This window comes from Hydra vulgaris, chromosome 10, assembly GCF_038396675.1.
Source record: "Hydra vulgaris chromosome 10, alternate assembly HydraT2T_AEP".
Taxonomy (NCBI): domain Eukaryota; kingdom Metazoa; phylum Cnidaria; class Hydrozoa; order Anthoathecata; family Hydridae; genus Hydra; species Hydra vulgaris.
In genome coordinates, this window is record NC_088929.1 from 15,823,666 (window position 1) to 15,841,197 (window position 17,532).

The window sequence follows — 17,532 nt, forward strand, 5'->3', positions numbered from 1 at the left end:
ATTAGATTAGTTCACTGGTTGGGAATTAAATTCGGAACGATATTTATAAAGCTGGTTGTTTATAGTAGGGTGTTTTCCCTGCTCGCTGTATGTATATATTGTATGTATATTTTACGGCTGCAACTATCATAATGATAGTGATTCGTTATCCATTAAAAGATCAAATTTTAAATTAGCTTTTATTGAAACAATGCTACTTTGTCTTACGCAAAAATTAAATAAATTTTTTTTTTTGCGTAATCTTTAAACTTGGTAATATTACCTAGTTTAAAATCTTAAAATTGCAGTGGTTTTAATTAGTTTTTGAATAAAAACGAAACATAATAAAAAAATTTTAATGTTTTGACAATACCAATATTTTTATGCTATTTAAAATTGAAAATTTGTAATTTTATCGTTTAAAAGTTTGAGTCAATAAAATTGAAAAAATAACGAACTAATTTTTTTTTAATCACCAAGTGTTTTTCATTGAAATTAGTTTCAATAAAAAACACTGGGTAATTTGCATGCTCAATATTACTCAAAAACGGTATCTTTAAATAAAGTCAAAATTAATTGTTTCTATAGGTTGTTTTTCAAACGAAAATAGAACGGATATTTAGCTAACATATTTTTCATTATGAAAAATGAAATTTCATTATTTTAGCATCAAAATTTCGCGCCACAGATTTATTCATGCTTGATGATGATATTTTAACAACGATAAATTTAATCAACTACAAGACAGTTTTCAGTCATCGTAGCTACTATAGCTCATCATTTACCGTAAATGCCACACAAAAGTGGCCGACATGCGAGTTGGGTATAGATGTGTCAATCTCTGGATTCAAAATCAAGCTTTTTAATTATTTGTTAAAAAAGTACAATTAAACATTTCTGCAAATTAATATTGAAATTCTTTATCATGTATATCAATTCGTGATCCTTCAGTTTTTTATTTGATATTTTTAACATTTTGAAATCTTTTTCTATTTGCCATTTTTTAACTTTTTTTATTCTAATATTAGTACCAATATTTTGGCATTCTTTATTTATCTATCTATTTATTTATCTCTTTTCATTCAACCATTCTCTACTTCGTACTAAATGTTTGTTGTCGCTGTTATTATTCACTAAACTTTTGTTGTTGCTGTTATTGTCTTTATTCATGATATTCTCCTTTTATTATAATTGTTATCATTATTGTTACTATTATTATTATTTTTGTTGTTATTATTATTATTGTTGTTGTTTTTATTATTGTTCTTATTACAACTATTATTATTATTGTTATTAGTATTATAATAATTAATGTTGTTGTTATTATCATTATAATTAGTATTATTGTTATCAGTTATTAGTACTATTTTCATCATTGACTATAAGTTGATGTTGTATATACAGGTATTTACCTTATGTTAATACTCAAATAAATCAAATATATTTCGAAATAGTTATAACTATTTCGAAATATATTTTATTTGATGCGTATACTCAGGTGATGATGAGTTTAACAAGGGTGTAACTTTGTGTAACTTAATTAACTAACAACGCAAACAATTTAATAGCTATTTAATTAGATGAGAGCCTCTAATTACTTCATATAAAATTATGCTAATTACATTGATTCCTGTTATCACCACATAAAGTCGATTCAAAAAATATAAAGCAATTATAACTTCACTGCTTAGATCATAGAAATATTTAAGCAGGTTTATATTACCAAAGTGCCCATATTACCCAAACTAAAATAAGACCACGACAAACTGCATTCTAGCTAACATAAACAAATCAAAGATTCAATTGAGTCATGCAAGAGACGCTTGAAATATGTCATAAAACAAACAATATTGACATAAAGTATAACTCCAAGATATCCGACTCAAGTAGCTTGGACTTACTTGTTTCACTTGCGTAATTAAGGTTTCAGATATAAGTAAGAATTTAAACAAGTTGCCATAGCAGCCAGCATAACTAGCAATCAAAATAAACGGCTTAAAGCAGAGGTGTATTTTTTACCTCGGTCAGAGCTATTTAAAAAGTGTATAGGGACGTGCCAAACCCAAAAAAAAATTTAAGTTAGGTTAGATTTTTAAGTATTTTAGGTTTAACGGACTTTAAACTATGGTAGTCAGTGGTAGATCAATTAACTTATTCTAATCTATTTAATCCTAAAATTGCTACAAAAGAAGATATTTAAAAATAATTTTGTATATAACAAATTTATACAAAGATAAATATATAAATAATGGAGTTATAAAAATATTACAAGTGGAACTAAAAAAATATAAATAGTGTAACTAAATTGAATAAAAAATATTGGAACTAAAAAATACCATTTTTATGTTAAACTGTTTCATATTAATAATTGTATGCTTTGTTAGTTTACTTTTTTTTAGAAAATACTTTGTTGTATATCTTTTTAGAAAAGTTTTATTTTTTAATTAATCAGAAATATTTAAAAAGCTCAAGTTATCGCAAATTAACAGTCTCAGTTTTGTCATAAAAATATATCAAAGCTATTACTTTATATGTAATCTGTGTCATCGCAAGAAAAATCTTCATCTGAAGAATTGGTACTATCTATAAACTCCTTCAATTCTCGAACTCGTTTTTCCGTGTTAGTGACTTCGATTTTTTTCCTTGATAACTCATCCTCAACAATTTCAAGACGTTTTTCCTTGAATAAAAAAATCAAATTAAAAACATTAAGGTACATAAGTACAAGTAAATTTGTACAAAATTAAAAAAATTATTTATTTTTAAACAAAAGACATAAAAATAAATAATAAACCAGATCTTCTTTCTTTCGTTTGTATTCAGATTCCTGTATTTTTGAAGCCTCTAACTCGTTGCGCATTTCGTTAAATTGACGTTCAACGCTAGCAAATAAACAAAAGGAATAAAATGATGAGAAATAGACTTAAAAATGCTTACCATCATGATCAATAGTAAGACATTTTACAACAGTATTTTATTAATTTTTCTAAATATAAATACAAGACATGATATATTGTGTCAAATAATACCAAAATACTTGTAAGAAATTTCAGCACACATAAAAAAAAAAAAAAAATGAGACCGGTATTACAGTCGATACTAATTTAATATTATTTACCGTGTAAAACTTTGTTGTGTTCTACTTAAGTTTTTATTAACTTGATCACATTCATCTTGCAATTTTTCAAGTTGACCTTTCAAACGCAAAACTTGATGCTGTATTTTATAAAAAACATCTTTTAAGTTAATTTTGTTTAAACTAAAAAAAAAACATAGCAAAGAAACAAATAAATATATTCAACCTCTGCTTTGATTCGAATAGCTGTTTCAAGCTCTAACTTATTTTCGGACTCTCGAAACTAGAATAAATTGTAAAACAAAATTCACTGGAAAGCGCGTAAACAAAAGGTTGTATAAAGAAGCAACCACACATACCTTCATTTCAGCCTTATCTAATTCAACTTTCGAGACTTTAGAGGATAGCTCTAATTCTATTTTTTGCGATAAAATATCAACCTATTCAGTATAAAAAGTATAAAAATAATTTTAATGAAACGCACACACAAATGTTTAAAAAAAAATTTAAAAAAAGGAAAATAAAAAGGAGAGAAGAATAGAAAGCGATTACTGTTCGTGAGAGACTAGTTTTCTCTTCCATCAATATTCGATAATCCTCTTTAAGATTAATAATAATCTTTTGTGAATCCGACACCTAAAAAACATTTTACTTATTTAATGTGTTATTTAAGTTTGTAATTTTCGTGTTATTTAGTTAATTAATGAAGCGCCAAAACATATTAAGATTATTTATCAAACAATTATACATTAAAAGAATAGAATAATTAAAATAAAAAATTAAATAGTACATGATTATCTATAGATTATTAACTAATATGAAACCATATCACAAAATATTGTGGAACTTTATGGTGTTGTAGATGCTGCAAGATAACAAGTATATTACTGAACTATACCTGAGAAATCAAACTTTTGTTATTTCGAATCATTTCCTCGAGCCCATCATCACTTTCTTCCATGCGCTGCAACAGCTCAGCATTTTCTCGTGCCAATAAGGAACATTTTTCTTCTAACTGTGTATCAAAATAAAAATTATATATATCTGTGTGTGTGTGTGTGTGTGTGTGTGTGTGTGTGTGTGTGTGTGTGTGTGTGTGTGTGTGTGTGTGTGTGTGTGTGTGTATTTATTGTATATCATCTCTAAGGTTTTTGGAAAGGCGCACAATAAAAACATAATAGGCTACAAATACAATAAAAACACAATAGACTGTAAATAGATGTGTAATATAAATGTAAAATTAAAATAAGCGAATGGAAATAAGATGTAAATAAGCAAATTAAAACATATTGCTTACACCCGTTTTGGATTGATTAAGATTTTCAACATGATCTCTGAGATTTTTTAAATCATTTTCTACTTGTGATTTTGCTTTAAGAGCCATATTTTTTGTATACTCACAATCTTCCAGCTAAATTATAAAAATTATCAGCATTCTATCATAATTTTGCTTCATATATTTATAATAGCCAAGATAAAATTACAAAGAAGCGTCTGATAGAGTTTGATTAAAAAATAAAAATAAAAAAATTTAACAAAAAAGCACAAAACCTATCAACTATTATAGTTTATCTAAATGTTTATTTATGAAACATAAACTTTATTTTTATTTAATTTAAAAAACTTATTTAAAAAAAGAATGTTAGAAAAAATAAAACCTGGTTTCGAAGATAAAGAAAAATAAACCTGGTTTCGAAGATAAAGAAAAATAAACCTGGTTTCGAAGAGCCTTAAGTTCAATAAGTTCCGAACTTTTTATACTCTAAACACAAAAAAAGCAAGTTTATAATATAAATTTATAATTTTTATAATTTGTTTAAAATAAATTCTGAAAATTATATTAAAGGTATTAAAATATCATGTTTTTAAAAAAAAACATAAAAATAATATAAGTAAGGTGTGTACACGAAATAAATGTGAAAGAATATGCACGTCATTTTTTTTCACTTGTTGTATTAAAATCTTTTTAATTTTTTTGTATTTTGTTTACAACGTGTTGTGGTTTTAAAAAAATATGTTAGTTTTTGGATTAAACTTGAAATTAGTTTTAAAAATGACAAAAGAAGAAGACGTAAGAGAAAAAATTTTGGACAAATATTTACAAAATCCTAATAGTAGCTACAATTCGATAGCAAAATCGTTGCAAATACATCCATACACCGTTAGTCGTGTTATTCAACGTTTTTCTCAAACAAAATCGATCAAACGCAAATCTGGTGGTGAAAGAAAGGAAGGTTTTAAAGATATAAAACTAGTTAGAAAACTGGTTAACAGTTTTAAGAATAACCCAAGCCTTTCACTAAAGGAACGCGCAAAAATATATGGATTTTCTCATAGTTTTGTTGCAAAAGTTAGAAACAAACATGGTTTTTATTCTTTCAAAGCACAAAAAGTGCCCAACCATTTTGAAACTCAACAAAAAAGTGCAAGAACCCACAGCAGAAGGTTGTATGACAATTTTATTTCTAAAAATTTCTGTATTATTGAAGACGATAAAACTTATATCAAGTACGATCATCAACAAATTCATGGTGCTGTTTATTATATTGCCAAATATAGAGGAATAGCAGAAAAGAAATTTAAATACACAAAACATGACAAGTTCTCTAAAAAAGCTTTGATTTGGCAAGCTATTTGCAGTTGCGGCAAAAAATCAGCACCTTATATTTCTCAGTCCACACTTTCTGGTCAAATATATCTTAAAGAATGTTTACAAAAACGCCTTTTACCTCTCATTAAATCACAATAACAGACCTGTGCTCTGGCCTAATTTAGCTTCAATTTATTATTGTAAACTAGCAATGGAATGGTATAAAAAGAATAATGGGAAATTTGTGCCTAAAACAGAAAATCCTTCAAACTGCCCAGATTTGAGAGTTATTGAAAAGTACTGGGCTATTATTAAAAGAAAAATGAAAAAAACAAAAAAGCTTTGCAGAAACATTAAAGATATTAAAATATCATTTAAAAAAGCATCAAATAGTTTTGATTTTTATTCTGTGTGCAAGCTTATGGGTACCACTAAAGCAAAAGCTCGAAATTTTATTAGATTCCCACAGAATTAATTAATTTTTTTTTTAATGTTTGATCTTCTTATATTATTGCATTAAAATTATTACTTGGTTCAAAATAAAAATTGAGGAGTACTTTTTTTTAGTTGTTTTTCTACTTTCACACTTATTTCGTGTACACGCTTTATGTTAGAAATAATTATTAAAGATACTTTCAGTTACAAAACTTTTTTTTACCTGTAAAAGATTATTCCATATAGTTTAAAATTTGCCAATGAAGTTAAATTTAGTATAAAAATAGTGAAGAAATAAATAAATCATTAACTCATTGCCCTCAAATAATATTTTTAACAAAACATCATTTGACATAACTATAATCATACATTAGTTTAGGAGTTTGCACAACGCCTGAGACTGTCAAGTCTGCAATCAAGTCTGCAATCAAGTCTAGCAAAAATTTAGTAAAAAAGCAAAAATCGGCAAAAAAATGAATTCAGCAAGACGACAAGCTTAAATTGATTAAAAACAACAATCAGCTCCAAAATGACAAAAGATAATGTTGCGGTTAAAATATTTTATATCAATGTTGATATAAGCTGATGATACTGTTGTTAATATACTTCATATCAATTATTTATAAGTTGTATTTATAGTAACATTCTGATGTCTACTTCTAAATAATATGATTACTTTTAATAATTTGTTTTTATATTTTTTGAAGAACATATTCAAATAAAGCGAATAGTTTATATACTATAGTTTTGATCAAAAATAACAGAAAGTATGGCCTCAGATAACAGAAAAACAACAGAGAGTGTAGCCTCAGATTTAAATAACTTATTAAGAGACAAAGAGTGTGAAAAACTGCACACAAAAAAACAAAAAAACAAAACATGGATTACATTGATGAAAATAAACATCATGGACAAAAAACATGGACAAAAAACAAAAATTAACACGGATTACATGGACAAAAGAAATCATATGGATTACATTAAAAAAAAATAACATGGATTACTTGGAAAAAAAAATTGGCTCAGCACAGCAGCAGCAGTTTTTATCAAGGTTTAAGTAAGAGGCTGACAGTAAGTTATAACAACAATTAAAAAAAAAGTGAAAAAACCTTAGTGAGTTAAATACAGTAATAACAATTACTTATAAAACTTTAAAAAAAGTTAAAATATATAACTTTATAATAAGTAAAAACAATGAGTTACAAGATTATCCAGAGCTGTTTTTGCATCATTGTACAAAATTTGCGTTTTTTTCAACTTTTTCTTCAGCTTTTTTTCTACATCTAAGTTTGATGAGTTTTGGAATTGAATGACAACTTTCTCTAATTCTCTCTTAGCCTAAATTAATAAATTAAAAAAGCCTATAAGTAATTAAAAAAAGTTAAAAATAAAATTAAAAAAAAATAATTGTAAAATTAATAAAAAGGATTTTCACTTTTAATTATTTTTCATTTCTTAAAATAAATAAACAAAAATAAATTAACTAACTCGCTGAAGTTCACACTTTAAACTTGTTTCCTCTTCGAGTTGTTCCTCAAGAACACGAACCTATAATCCACATATTTTGTGTATTAGTTACTTTTTAAAATTTATTAACATTGAATGCCTTTTTAAAATTAACTTTTTACTTATACAAGTTCTGCATTATAAAAATTAAAAGCTTTTAAAATATATACAAAAACTCAGAAGATAAATTTTTTTGAACCAAAACAAATTCAACAAAATATTGACATATACTAACATATATACTTCCATTATTTAAATACTTTGAACAGTTTAGCTAGAGAGCTAAAATATATCAAGTTGACTTTTGTCAAAAATTTCCATAAGTTTTGAGCTAGTTTATATAAAGTATTAAATTAAAAAGTTCCAAAAAAATACAAAACTCAAAGGCTGCAAACAAACACTATTAGAGTTAGAAGTTACTGGAAGAGAAAAGATGAAGATTGTAGAGCAAGATAGCGATTGGCAGACAACTTAAAAGATTGCAAATTATAAGAATCAGGAAAGCAAGAAAGCGAATTCCAAAGAACTGATGCTCAAGGTAAAAAACTAGAGGAATAAGAGTTTTTGAAGCATTTAGGAACAGTCACAGAAAAAGGATGAGACTTAAATGAATGATGAGTAATATAAAAATAAATTTTAGTAGATGGCACAAGAGACGCTAGCTTTTTAGAGCAGTACCCATTATAGTATTTGTGGAAAAGAGAAAGAGAAGCAACATAACAATGTGATAATGGTTGAAGGTTGGCTGCAAGAGCAGGTCCAACTATGTTTACAATGTGTTTTTGCACCTTGCCTAAAAGAGAAAGGGCATCATTAGAAGATCCATCCCAGATATGGCAACAGTATTCCATGCAAGGCCGGATTTGAGATTTATAGAAATAGAGAATAGAATCCGAAGTAAGAAAGTGTTGAGCACGATAAAGAGATGCAACCTTAGCAGATGCTAATTTTGCAACAAATTTGATATATGGTTTCAAAGAAAGATCGGAAGTAAGAGTTAATCCTAGAAGATAAAGGGTAGGTGACTCATCAAGTACATTACCGTTCATAAATATGGGAAGATCTAGATTATTTCAATAACATTTAGATAAAAAAATTGAATTTTATCTGAGTTAAAGTTCACTAGCCACTGTGAGCCCCATGCTGTAGCAGAAGTGAGATCTTTTTCAAGCTCAAATGCCCCCTCCAAGCAATCAGAGAGTGTTGGCTTCTTATCATGACAAAAATAAATGGTAGTATCATCAGCGAACAATGCCACCTTAGATGTGAGAATATCTGGAAGATCGTTAATTTAAATTAAAAAGAGTATAGGGCCAAGGATTTAACCCTAAGGAACCCCTGAGGTTGCAGAATATGAAGAAGAGTGCTGTTCATGTGGACAACTTTTATACTATGATTGGAAAGGAGGAATTCAATAATCTTAAAGATGTTACCAGATATACAGTAAGAAGAAAGCTTATGGAGAAGACCAGTACGCCAAACTTTATCAAAGGCTTTAGAAATGTCAAGAGCAATGGTCTTAATCTCTCTACCTTTATCTAATGCATGATAAAACCTATCGGTTATTACTGCTAGAAAATCAGCTGTAGAACGAGAAGATCAAAATCCACATTGATGATCAGAAAGTAAGTTATTGGATTCAAGATGAGAGACTAAGTGTTTGTTAATTAAAGATTCAAAAACCTTGCTTATGATAGGAAAAAAACTAACGGGACGGTAGTTAAACGAATTAGAACGCTCCCCAGAATTTTTGAAAATAGGGATAACAGATGTCGCTTTCCAGCAGGCTGGTAAACAAGACTCTGATAAGCACTTGCTAAATAGTTTTGAAAGTATAGACGACAGCTCTGGTGAAAATTTCTGCAAGACTATAACAGGTATGTTGTCCAGACCACAAGCTGTAGAAAAGCAGGAAATCACTTTAGATACAGAAACTGAAGTGATACGAATGTCAAGCAATGGATCAACCTGTTTGACGGCTATATCAGAACGCAACTAGTGGAACCAAGAGATGATATTGATGAAAAGTTCTTAGCAAACAATTCAGCTTTGTCTTTAGGTGAGGTGACAAAGTCTGAACCATACAAGAGAGGTGGAACAACAGATTTGCCCTTATTATAGATACTGTTAAAGATTCTCCAGAAGTCACGAGAGTCTAATTTTTGAGATAATAGTTTTAGAGAGATCAAACTATGAAGCACCTAAGTGTGAATGTGAAGAAACTGAGCAGTGACTAGGATCAGAAACAAGACATAAGTAGAGTAGAGAAGGTAAATGATTCAGGTTGTCAGGAAAGCAAGTTGGAAAGTTGACTATTTGAGTTAGGGATTGAGAAAGGCAAAAGTTGAGGGCCTTAACGCCTGCAGAGTCACTGACACTAGAGCCAAGCCATTCAGTGTGATGAGCATTAAAGTCACCGACAACAACAATATTAGCTGATAGATGAAGACAGAGGGCTTGGTCAATGTGATCAGAAATAACATCAAAAAGAGTGCAGTCTTGAAATGAAAGAGAGCAATATAGAACAAAGAGAAAGGCAATAGAGTGAAGTGGCGCTAAATGAAAACACATAAAAGAATAGTCTATGGATTCTAACCTAGTTTCCCAACAAATGGGTGAATTCTTACGAATGTAAATGCCAAGGCCAAGCATGTGACTATTGGATTTTACTACTAAAAAACCTTTAACTCAGAGAGGTTGATAGAATCAGCCTCTCTGAGAGCTACCACAGAGTTCGGGAAACCTGACTACCAGCTGGCCTCAAAACCATAAAACCAAGTTTCAGAGCTGCACCTTCATTAGGAGATAATAGAATGAGTTGCCTAGTCATAAAAACAGAGACATAAGCAAAACCCATGCATTGAGTTAAGAAGACCCATTCAACATCCTAACTGGAAACAATGAATTAAAAATACATCTGCACCAGCCTAATGCAAACTTGTAGAAAGTCATCATATCAAAAATTTTCTGAGTAATGAAAATTAGTAAACACTTTGTCTAAAAAAATAATTGACAAGCTGAAAATCTTATAAAATTCCATGCTAGAATCAAGTATTACTTTTGTGATTTTGGTAAAGAACTTATGCAGAATATGGTTAAGCCTGATATAAACTAAACTCTAACTAATTTACAGAAGTATGGTTTCATTGAAATAACTGATTATGTATAAAAATTGAAGTGCTGACCTTTTCTTTATAACAGTTTATTAACTTTTTAATATTTTTACATTTCTAAAAGAAAATTTTCAAGTTAAAAGTTTGTTAATTTTTTAACAGTTTTACATTTCTAAAAACAGAACATTATACATATATATGTATAATCAAAATTACAATATCTAATTAAAATTTAAGTGATCCCAACCTGAAACTTGAAAACTTCATTGCACTCTAATATTCTATATCAAAGTGCAAGTAAAAAAGCATTCACCAAATATGGCATTATATTATCATAACCATGATTAGATGGATAACCATGATTCTTAGTTAGTTTAACCAATAAAGTGTTTTTGTATAAAATTTTAAAATTAATTACCCTCTGTGAAATCATATTTTTTGTATACTTGTTTTCCATTTTTATTAACTTTCTCAAACTATTTATTAATCACACAACAGTTACATAAAAAAAACTTTGACAAATTAAAGTTATTTATTAATCCATTAGCTGTCTGCAGTATACAATGTCACTCTGGTTCCACACATTTCAAGCCTTTTAGAGTGTTCTACTTTATTAGTGAGATTGGTTCATTGTTTACTTGAGTAAAACTAATAGCATTAAAGATTAACAGAACAGCTGATAACCTGGTTTATTTGTTTATAACCTAAGCTACTACTTAACGAACAAAAACTTTTGACCATTAAAACATCTCTAACTTTATGTTGCAAAAAGAATACTTAAACACTTATATACGCATACAGTTTTTTGTAACCTTTGTTTAACTTATAGCAAAATTATGCAATTAATTATGCAAGAGTATTCAATTTTTAGCTTATCTTTGTGTTAATTATGCAAGAGTATTGAATTTTTAGCTTTATTATGCAAGAGTGTTGAAAATAAATGGCTACTAAGGTTTCTGGTCAAAAGAATGACTTTTCTATTTTAAGATAAAAATTAAAGGTAAATACGTATGTATTTACCTTTAATTTTTTTAATGTCCATGGTTATACACTTGTGTGGTTTAGATTTTGATAATACTATTTTCTTATTTAAGTATGACATTATGGAAGAGTTACAGCAGTTTTTTACAACCAGATACCGCTTGTGGCAATAATCTGCTTTACTGATCAAAACATAAGGATTAAGGAGACTGGTACCCGGCATTCGATATTTTAATCTGTGTAAGTTTAAATAACAATCTATTCTAAAAATCTTGAGCTTATCTGGAAACAACTTATGAAATTTTAAAAGAAAAAAAAAACATTAAATTTTGATTAAAAAATCAAAACCTTTTTAAGATGATCTGAGCGCAACTGAGTTATTTCTTCTTCTTTTGACTCAAGATCCTGCTGAAATTTTTGTTTTTCATTGTAGTTCTGCATTTGAAGTCTCGTCTTTGTCTGTAAATTTTACAAAATATAATTTCATTCACTTACATTCTTTTCCTTTGTACAAATTATGTTTACTGTAACATTTATTGAAAATTATACCTGCTCCAACTGTTGTATTACTCCAGCTTGTTCATCAACTTCATCCTCCAGATCTTGTATTTTAAGTTCATTTTCACTAATTTTCTTCTTTAATGTTGTCAACTGCAATAAAAATACAGAGAATTTTATAGTTATTATTTTAGTTTAATATAAAACCAATTTCAGCCTTTTTAGGTTTTTTTCCCCCAACTTTCTAGGAATTTTAGTGAGGGAGGAATATCAAATATCAAAATCTTTTATGAAAATCATTATTTGCATTTTGTTTACTGCATAAATAAAATGCAAAAAAAAACAACACCTCATCTGTATTATGAGAAGAATCAACATCATACGAAAAACTTTCTAATTTCCTTTTTAGCTCCTCATTTTCTTCTTCTTTTAAAGCAGTACTCCTTTGAAGAGAATACATTTCTGCATTCAACATCTCATGCTCTTTTTGAATATCTTCTTTTTGTCTTCTCTCTTGAAACATTTCTTCTTTTGCCTTCATTATTTCTTGATCAAATCTGAAAAAAAAAGTTAAAAAGTAGATAAAAGCAAAATAAATAAAAAGTTGTTCTTTGTTATCTCTAAAAACATGTTTGTGCATGCTGATTCTATTATTTTATTTCATTCAAAATGTAATTTAATATTTATATAATCCTGTTTCTTTTATATTGTTTTTCTTTGACTCAACAAATATGTTGCTTATCAGCTGCACAAGCTATTCAAAATGAATAATTTGTTTTGATGCATACTGGAAAATATTTTGTAACTATTGATAGAGGTGTGAGTTATTTTTTTGGTTCTCAGGACTCTAGCTTTGGTTATCATCATTATTTTTTAAAAAAAAAGTACTATCTCTCTTAATTTTAATGTAAAAATTATTAAATTTTTTTTTTAAATAATAGGAAAAAAGGAAAGAAAAAAAAAAAGGAAGTTTTCATCCTTTTATTTTATCATTCTTTTTTTTTATTCCATTATATCAGCATTGACTTTAATCAAAAAATGTCAAGTATTATTACTCTCAAATCATTTTAGTAATAGCTCTTCGTAGCATACATTATACAAAGCCTAAAGTAAAAAATAAAATGCAAAAGAATTTCATAAATACAGTAAATACATAAGTAATTGAGTTGTTTATATTTTGTTTTAGCGTAATCATTTGATCAAGAATTATTAGAATTGTCTGACAAAAATTCTTCAACTTTGAAAAGTGTCAAAATCAAAAAATCTGTATTTTATTAACTTGCTTAACTTTCTGTTAGTACTTCAATTAAACTAAACTAATTTAAATATAATGTGAAAAACTCAAACTAACTAAAAATTTTATTATAAAAGTGGTATCCATTCTATCAGAAAAGTTGGGTACCATTCCATTATAAAAGTTAGGTATCCATTATATTAGAAAAGTTAGGTATCCGTTATATTATAAAAGTTAGGTACTCATTCTATCAGAAAAGTTAGATATAGATTCTATAAAAAAAGTTAGGTATCCATTCTATTATAAAAGTTAGGTATCCATTGTAATATAAAGGTCATTGTAATATAAAGGTCATTAATATAAAGGTCATTGTAATATAAAGGTCATTAATATAAAGGTCATTGTAATATAAAGGTCATTAATATAAAGGTCATTCAATAATAAAAGTTAGTTTTAAAAAAGCTAGTTTAACATGGCGACTGTTTAAACATTATACAGACTTTACTAAACATATAGAATTTACTTTTAATCTTCCAGATGGAATTTTTTTGCTAAAATATCCTGAATAAAACATTGCAGTTAACTAATGAAGAGGTACATTGTACTTCTAATGAAGGTGTACTTTGAAATAAGACATTTCAATGTCTAATGAAGTGTATTGTATATCTAATAATAAGGAGTGCTTTGAAAAAAAGATTTCAAAAGTATCGATGAAGGCTTGGTTAGTAAAAAAAAATCTCAAAATTGAAGAACATGTAAGGATGTGATACCAGATGTAATATATTGGTGTAACAACTCAAGTCAGGTTAGAAGCATATCAATTTATAAATATTGTAAATAAATTTGAGAAAACAGGTTTGATTCAAGATCAAAAAACTAAATGTTACTGTCAAAAATTGCTGTCAAAATTTCCTGAAAGTGGGCAGTCAATGAAAGTGTTAGTGAAGAGCCAAACACATCAATTAATCATTGTTTACAGCAATTAGGCATAAAAAAAATCACTTTATTAAATATTTTGCATAAGGTTCTTCACCTAAATGCTTATAGTTAACACAATTCAACTGATCATGGGTTATGTTGTGCATTTGTTAATTGGGCTCTTGCAGCAAAAGAAGAAAATGATGACTTTTTTAAGAAAGTGGCCTTTATTGAAGAAATTCATTTTGAAATTGGTGGGTATGTAAACAAACAAAACTATCAAATCTGATGTGAAGAAAATCCACGAGTAATATTGGAAAAACAACTGCATCCATAAAAAGTATCTGTATGGTGTGGTTTTTGGTCTGATGAATTGATTGGTCTATATTTCTTTGAAAATAAAACTGGTCACTGGTGACACAGTAACAGTGTGTCCAGTTTTTAATGGTGCTCATTATTGAACAATGATTAGTAACTTTTTGTTTGACAAGTTCGAGCATATTGATGTGCAGAATATTTCAACAGAACGGTGCAACATGTCATACAGCAACAGAAACAATTAATCTTTTGAAAGAGAAATTTAATGATCAAATTATCTCTCTAAAAGTAACTGTTAATTGACCACCAAGATCATGTGATCTGACACCATTAGATTTCTTTTATGAGGTTTTTTGAAAAGCAAAGTTTACGCTAATAATCCTCAAATGATTTAACATCTGAAAAAAATATAATTGAGCAAATTACTCAAATTAAATCACAACTATGTCATGTGTTTGAAAATTTTACTAAAAGATTGAGAGGCCTGTAGAGATGCAAAAGGTGATCACTTATCTGACATTCTTTTTCATTATTAACTGCTATGTGTCTAGTTTAATATTCATCAAAAATATCTGCTTATTTCAAAAAAAATTATTTATTTTATTAAAAAATAAAAAGTTATTTCAAATTTGAACACCCTTTATAAGTTCTAAACCATTTAAAACTCTTACATTTGTGTTTAAAACTCTCTCATATTGTTGAAAGCAAAGACATGCTTGCATCTTCTGTAAAAACAAAATGATTTCTTAAGGGTCTTGTGTAGTTAAGGTAACAAGACTGATAATAAGCTAACTCTAAGGAGATTATACCTTGCCATATTGTGCCCAATATACTAGCCATGAGTTTTGGGATATCAGATTTACTTATAGAGTTTTCTTTTAACAAAATCCAATTGCAGCATTCTTCATCTGCAATAATTTTTCCTAAAAGAAGGGCAATTTGTGTTGCTTCACATTTCCTATCAAAAATTTTCAACTTACTTGATCTATCTCTTTTCTCAGCTGAGGTTCTACACTCAGAGGCAGATGTATTTACCACACATACACTATGATTGGCTGTTTCTAGTGGTTGAACTCTTTGATATTTAAAGACTTTCATATTTTTATGGTGGGTGGGGGATGCATACCCTAAATGCTACAACTAACTCCACACCATATTTCTTCTTGATGAAGAATTTTTAATTTCTTTTTTAGTAACTAAACTAAGACACTGCATTTTATTTCCACTCAACATTTTTTACTTTAATGATAAAATAATATTATAAATAAATAAAAATAAATATTCACATTTTTATTAGTAAACAGTTTTTTTAAGAGTAAACATTTTTTCAAGTTAACACAAAACGGAAATGATTGAATTTTTCATAGTATACCATAAAATTATTTTTTAATTTTAAATAATTAAGGAAAAAATTTTAAACACTAATTTTTTTTTAAATGAACTTTAGAAAACTTTTATTTCATTGCTTTAAGAAAACATATTTAAAACATTTCATTTTTAAAATTATCAACCCCCTGCAATTAATTTGCAAAAACTAGAATAAGTGCTTTGCGGCATTCAGTTTACAAACAACCTGGCTAAAGTTAAAAGGTAAAGTCTTTTCATTTAGTTTCTACTATTTTCATCTTTAAATGAAGCAATAAGCAGTTTCCAAGTAGCCTATTAAAGCCTGCAAATTAGAATGTTCTTACAAAATGCTTAGTTTTCACTTTCTTTTTTTTTGCGCCCTGACTAAAATAGATCAACAATAGGTCAACCTGATACTAAAATGAAGTGTAACTGTATGTATATATATATATATATATATATATATATATATATATATATATATATATATATATATATATATATATATATATATATATATATGTATATATATGTATATATATATATATATATATATATATATATATATATATATATATATATATATATATATATATATATATATATATATATATATATATATATATATATATATATATATATATATATATACACACAACATATAAAACAATATAAACATTAAACACGCAGTAATACAAATATTTACTTTTTGTGCCTTTTCTCAAGTTCAACATTCTTAATCTGTTCATTTTCTAGCAAAAGTTTTATGTCTTCTAAGTTTCCATTTAACTTCTGCAACTTTTGTTTCATTGTTATCATTTGCTCCTGAATCTCCTCATAGTTGCTTTGCACTTCATAAAGCTAGGAAAAATTAACAATGTTTGACAAGTTTCTTATTTAAGCAAGTTAAAACACAAATAAAACTTTCTATTGTTATCTTCCTTAACTAGAAGGTAATAGTAAAAAAATAGTAAACTTTATATTGCCTAAAATACACTCAAAGCAGTTGTTTAAAAAAATAAGTAAAGACTGACTGCTTTCTCTGCATTTCGCTTTTGAGTAGTAAGTTCTTCAACTTCTTTTTCATGCTCTTCAATTAATAAGCGTTTTACACTTTCACAACTTTGCGATAAAGCTTTATATTTTTCCTGCCAAAAATTCTCTAAATAAATTTTAAGAGAAGATAAAACACAAAATAAATAAAACATATATTAGGAATACAGCATGATACAGTGATGCTAGCAATATTTATCAAACATTTCAATATTTATCAATCTTTTTCAAAAATATTAAATTTACTACTACATCTGCAATAAAATAAAAAAAACAGTAACAGTTTGTGTGTTTCATTAACTTTAAGGTTTACTAGGATTATATAAAAAAAAAATTTAAAAAAATACAATTTTAAAGACTTTTCTTCTAAAAAAAAATGTTTTTGATAGCAAAAAAATAAAGTATTAAAAAAAACTTTTTTTAGCTGCAGTTTAATTATATAATTCAAAAGTGCGATGATAAAGAATCAAGCTATGAAGCAAAC

The 17,532-nt window shown here is 27.3% G+C and overlaps 1 protein-coding gene across 2 annotated transcripts in view; it reads right to left on the bottom strand.

Annotated features, from left to right (window-relative positions):
• Nucleotides 1–2,125: 2,125 nt before the first annotated feature.
• Nucleotides 2,126–17,532, bottom strand: part of LOC101236736 (unconventional myosin-XVIIIa) — a 73,874-nt gene continuing 58,467 nt past the window's right edge. For both annotated transcript variants that reach the window (XM_065807355.1, XM_065807356.1), the window contains 16 exons: nucleotides 17,030–17,157; nucleotides 16,702–16,856; nucleotides 12,528–12,735; nucleotides 12,230–12,331; nucleotides 12,029–12,139; nucleotides 7,569–7,628; nucleotides 7,284–7,418; nucleotides 4,770–4,817; nucleotides 4,353–4,466; nucleotides 3,954–4,070; nucleotides 3,608–3,691; nucleotides 3,415–3,495; nucleotides 3,282–3,338; nucleotides 3,098–3,195; nucleotides 2,774–2,861; nucleotides 2,126–2,659 (listed from right to left, as the gene is read on the bottom strand). In XM_065807355.1, the coding sequence (XP_065663427.1) occupies nucleotides 2,507–2,659; nucleotides 2,774–2,861; nucleotides 3,098–3,195; nucleotides 3,282–3,338; nucleotides 3,415–3,495; nucleotides 3,608–3,691; nucleotides 3,954–4,070; nucleotides 4,353–4,466; nucleotides 4,770–4,817; nucleotides 7,284–7,418; nucleotides 7,569–7,628; nucleotides 12,029–12,139; nucleotides 12,230–12,331; nucleotides 12,528–12,735; nucleotides 16,702–16,856; nucleotides 17,030–17,157 (1,739 nt within the window). In that variant the 3' untranslated portion in view covers nucleotides 2,126–2,506. The remainder of the gene's footprint in view (nucleotides 2,660–2,773; nucleotides 2,862–3,097; nucleotides 3,196–3,281; nucleotides 3,339–3,414; nucleotides 3,496–3,607; nucleotides 3,692–3,953; nucleotides 4,071–4,352; nucleotides 4,467–4,769; nucleotides 4,818–7,283; nucleotides 7,419–7,568; nucleotides 7,629–12,028; nucleotides 12,140–12,229; nucleotides 12,332–12,527; nucleotides 12,736–16,701; nucleotides 16,857–17,029; nucleotides 17,158–17,532) is intronic.